Source organism: Priapulus caudatus, unplaced genomic scaffold, assembly GCF_000485595.1.
Source record: "Priapulus caudatus unplaced genomic scaffold, Priapulus_caudatus-5.0.1 Scaffold1112, whole genome shotgun sequence".
Taxonomy (NCBI): Eukaryota; Metazoa; Priapulida; class Priapulimorpha; order Priapulimorphida; family Priapulidae; genus Priapulus; species Priapulus caudatus.
Genome location: NW_014578173.1, coordinates 32285 through 36481, shown reverse-complemented (window position 1 = coordinate 36481; position 4197 = coordinate 32285). Strand labels below are relative to the sequence as shown.

The 4197-nt window shown below is 42.0% G+C and overlaps 2 protein-coding genes across 2 annotated transcripts in view; both read left to right on the top strand.

The window, feature by feature from the left end:
• LOC106815436 (signal recognition particle subunit SRP72-like) overlaps window positions 1-2406 on the top strand; it is a gene marked incomplete in the record, with an annotated part of 11912 nt that extends 9506 nt beyond the window's left edge. The window contains 3 exon segments of the mRNA XM_014819895.1: window positions 901-1008; window positions 1304-1536; window positions 1829-2406. Coding sequence (XP_014675381.1) covers window positions 901-1008; window positions 1304-1536; window positions 1829-1900 — 413 coding nt within the window.
• Window positions 2407-2927: 521 nt separating this feature from the next.
• LOC106815430 (probable G-protein coupled receptor 45) overlaps window positions 2928-4197 on the top strand; it is a 5450-nt gene continuing 4180 nt past the window's right edge. The window contains exon 1 of the mRNA XM_014819889.1: window positions 2928-3062. The gene's annotated coding sequence lies outside the window, so the exon portion shown is untranslated. The remainder of the gene's footprint in view (window positions 3063-4197) is intronic.

Below are 4197 nucleotides of genomic sequence, written 5' to 3'. Positions count from 1 at the left end.
GTCGCCGGCGGTACGAGCGCGTCGAGCGTGTCGCGTGTCTGACGGTCGCCGACGGTACGAGCGCGTCGCGCGTCCTCGCGTGTCTGACGGTCGCCGGCGGTACGAGCGCGTCGCGCGTCCTCGCGTGTCTGACGGTCGCCGGCGGTACGAGCGCGTCGTGCGTCCTCGCGTGTCTGACGGTACGAGCGCGTCGTGCGTCCTCGCGTGTCTGACGGTCGCCGGCGGTACGAGCGCGTCGTGCGTCCTCGCGTGTCTGACGGTACGAGCGCGTCGTGCGTCCTCGCGTGTCTGACGGTCGCCGGCGGTACGAGCGCGTCGCGTGTCTGACGGTCGCCGGCGGTACGAGCGCGTCGTGCGTCCTCGCGTGTCTGACGGTCGCCGGCGGCGACGAGTGATCGTCGTCATCGTTCACTGTTAGACTTTCAGTTCCTTGTTTGTTCCTATCGGATTCAGTTACTGTATACGCTGTTTATTTCGTGGTGGTTTAATTTTCGCGAATTTCGCGAATGCGTTCCCGACCGCGAAAATAACAACACGCGAATAATTCATACCGAATAATACCGAATATTTCATAATTCACCGACCGCAAAATTAACCACTCGCGAAATTTTCCGTCAGGTTTGAATTCGCGAAAATATCTGTACGCGCAAAATATGGAGTATAGAGTATTCTATGTTGAATGCGATGATGTGAAAAGATTCCGATCACTACGTTTCCAAATAGGGTATTTAATAAATTGTGAGTAATAATCAAGTAAAATTATTTAAATGAGGGGGCATATAAAACGAGTTTCAACTAGCAGTAATTTTGAAAGCCAGGCTCCGGTGTTCTCCTGTAGTAATCGTATGTGAAACGTTTTCCCGCTTGTGCGACTTAAGTTATGTGATGCAATTTATACAGGTGCAACTAAGTACATGAAGAAGCTTGCAGCCAAGCAAGAGATGACGCCTGGCAGTCCTAGCCAACAGGAGGAGCTCCTTAAGAAGAGAAGAAAGAAAAAGAGAAGAGGTATGACAATTTGGATCGTTACGACAGCACGAGAAGAGCGCATCGCGTAATCCAAATATCCTAATCTATCGTTCAACATTTGTGCATGTATAATGTATATGTGTAAACACAGTTAATATCGCGCTTAGTATAAACGTATAATAATTATAATAATAGTATGTACTTTGCTACCTCAGATGGCGGATGAGCAAACGTAGTTGTCAGCACAGTTCCCTGATCCCGATCCCCAGCATGCAGTAGAACTTAAAACAAACTTCTTCGGGCTCATCGCACGGTTTTCGCTCTTCCTTTACAGGGAAACTTCCAAAGAACTATGACACCACTTCCGACCCAGACCCCGAACGCTGGCTGCCAAAGCGAGAGCGCTCCAACTACAAGGGACGGAGGAAAGACAAGCGAAAGGATATCGGGAAGGGCCCGCAGGGGGCGGTGGGCGGCAGTCAGGAGCTGGACGCAAGCAAAGCCTCTCCGTCCACCTCAGCAGCGGCGAGTCCTCATCCGACCCCGTCGCCTGCGACCGCACCACAGGTATGGCCGCAGCTACCCGCGCGTAAAATACAAAAAATTTGTTATTATTTGTTTATTAAAATTAATTAATGATGTGGAAAACATTAAGAGCTCGCCTCATTAGCTTTATTTTACTCGGCTAGGAGTAGGTGAATATGGCGAAGGAAAAAATTCACATTGGGTAATATAAGTTAACTTGTGGGAGAATGTTGACTATGTGAAAGAGCCAATATGGCCATTGGCTAGGATTTATTATTATGTGTGGCCTATTTGGGAAGATTTTAGTAATCTGGTTTCCTCTATTTTTTATTAGGGACCACGGCAGAATCGACCCCAATCACAGCAACTTAAGAAAAAGAAAAAGGGGAAAGGAAATAAGTGGTAAAATTGTGTACTTGTTTGTTTTAGCTTGCATGAGTAAAATACTGCTGAAAAATATCCTAGTGAACATATGGGCTCATGCAATCTGGTAGCATTGTATTAGGACGTGTTTAAGCACAATATTTCTCACTTTTTCTCTCGGCATCTGTTGTTATTGCTTAAACATCCTTTCCCGTCTCTCTAGCTCTATCTGAACATTAAACTTTACCTGAAATTTTTTTGGAAGATAAAATTTGGCAAATTCTAGCGTGGGGAAATTACCTTGTCCATGTTCATTAACCTCGTAACCTCGTAAGAAATATTCTTCAATGTTGAAGGGACTATATCGAAGATGGAAATAGACGACGTTAATCGAATCAATAGACAAAGTTGATAAATTCGCTAGACAAAGCTAATCAAATTGAGTAAGTAGTAATTTGGCAATAATCACATGAAATATATTTGCTTCTGGCTCCGACTGGTGAACGTTGATGGTGAATTTTTATTCATTAAACAGTAACGATTCTTATATTTACTGGTTTATGTTTCATTTCTGTGTACCTTGTAAATCTGGGCATACTGTTTGTGCAATGTAACGGCATTGTGAACAAATATAATAATGACGATACACGTGGTTACTGCAAATAATTTGTGTACACGAAATCAGTGAACATCATCTCGATCAAAAATACAAATCTTGTTTCTATTGTTAGCTAGGAAACAGCAAGTAGGAATCAGAGAACCTTTTTTACGCCAGTGTCTCACTAAACCAAACTAAACGCTAGAATCCACTATAGGTGGCAGCACCCTGCAATATTAGCACAACTTGCAAAATAAATAGTACACACGTTGTTCAGATCGCCTTTCTTTCAAATAGCTCAAAATGTATTATTTATTACACGTCCTTGTTGGGCAGAATAGTTATGAGAATTATATCGGTGGAAATCATATACAAAATTATCATATGTACAAGAATCATAGGCATAGATGATAGTAAGTAGGTTAGAGCTCAGGCCTAGAGTAGCTCCACCAGGTTCGCTGGTGTTTGACTTTCCAATAATGGGCAATATGTCGGATGTATTATAAAAGATTATATTTGTTTTGATATGAAAATTATTGCTATCATAAAATATTGACAAGCTGCATCATGTTATCGAACAGGCAGCCTTGCTCACAAGAAGCAAAAGGTGAAGAATTGGTTGTAGTTACAGCCACAGTGCACTGCTAAGTAAATTATAAGGACGTGGATATTCGTCCGAGCATCGGACACCTGTTCGTATGCGCTATTCGTCCGAGCAGTTGCTGCGCATGCGCTGTTCATGTTGTATTACATAAATGTAATATAATGCTAGTCTAGGGAATCGCCTACTCTCCAACCCTAACACTAATTAATACTAACCACAATCCAAACCTACCACTAATTATTTAACTCTAACCTAACTCTAATACTAACCACAATCTAAACCTACAACTAATTATTTAACTCTAACCTAATTATTCATTTATAATTACTTAGCAGTGCACTGTGGCTGTAACTACAACATTCTTCACCTTTTGCTTCTTGTGAGCAAGGCTGCCTGCCTTCAGATAACATGATGCAGCTTGTCAATATTTTAATGATAGGCGAATCAATTTTCCTATCAAACAAATATAATATCTTTATATGTACATCCGAACATATGCCCATTATTGGAAGGCAAACACCAGCGAACCCTGTGGAGCTCTTAGGCCTTGAGCTCTGAACTACTTACTATCATCTATGCCTATGTATCTCTGTACATATGATATTTTGTATATGATTTCCACGATATAATATCTCATAAACTATTCTGCCCAACAAGACGTGTAAGTAAATATTACATTTGAGCTATTGAAAGAAAGGCGATCTGAACAACGTTGTGCTACTATTTATTTTGCAAGTTGTGCTATATTGCAGGTTGCGGCCACCTATGATGGGATTCTAGCGTTTAGTTTTGGTTTAGTGGCACGGGCGTAAAAAAGGTTCTCTGATCCCTTACTTGTGTTTTCCGTAGCTATACATAGAAACAAGATTTGTATTGGTTCGATCGACGATGATGTTCACTGATTTCGGTGCTACACAAATTAATTTGCATAAAGCCACGTGTATCGTCATTATTATATTTGCTTCACAATGCGGTTACATGGCCCACAAACAGTATGCCCGAGATTTCAAGAGTACCTAAAATGAACATGAAACCAGTAAAATTAAGAATCGTTTACTGTTTGAATGAATAAAAAGGTCCTCAACGTTTCCCAGTCGGACCAGAAGCAATATATTCATTGTGATGTATTGCCAAAGAC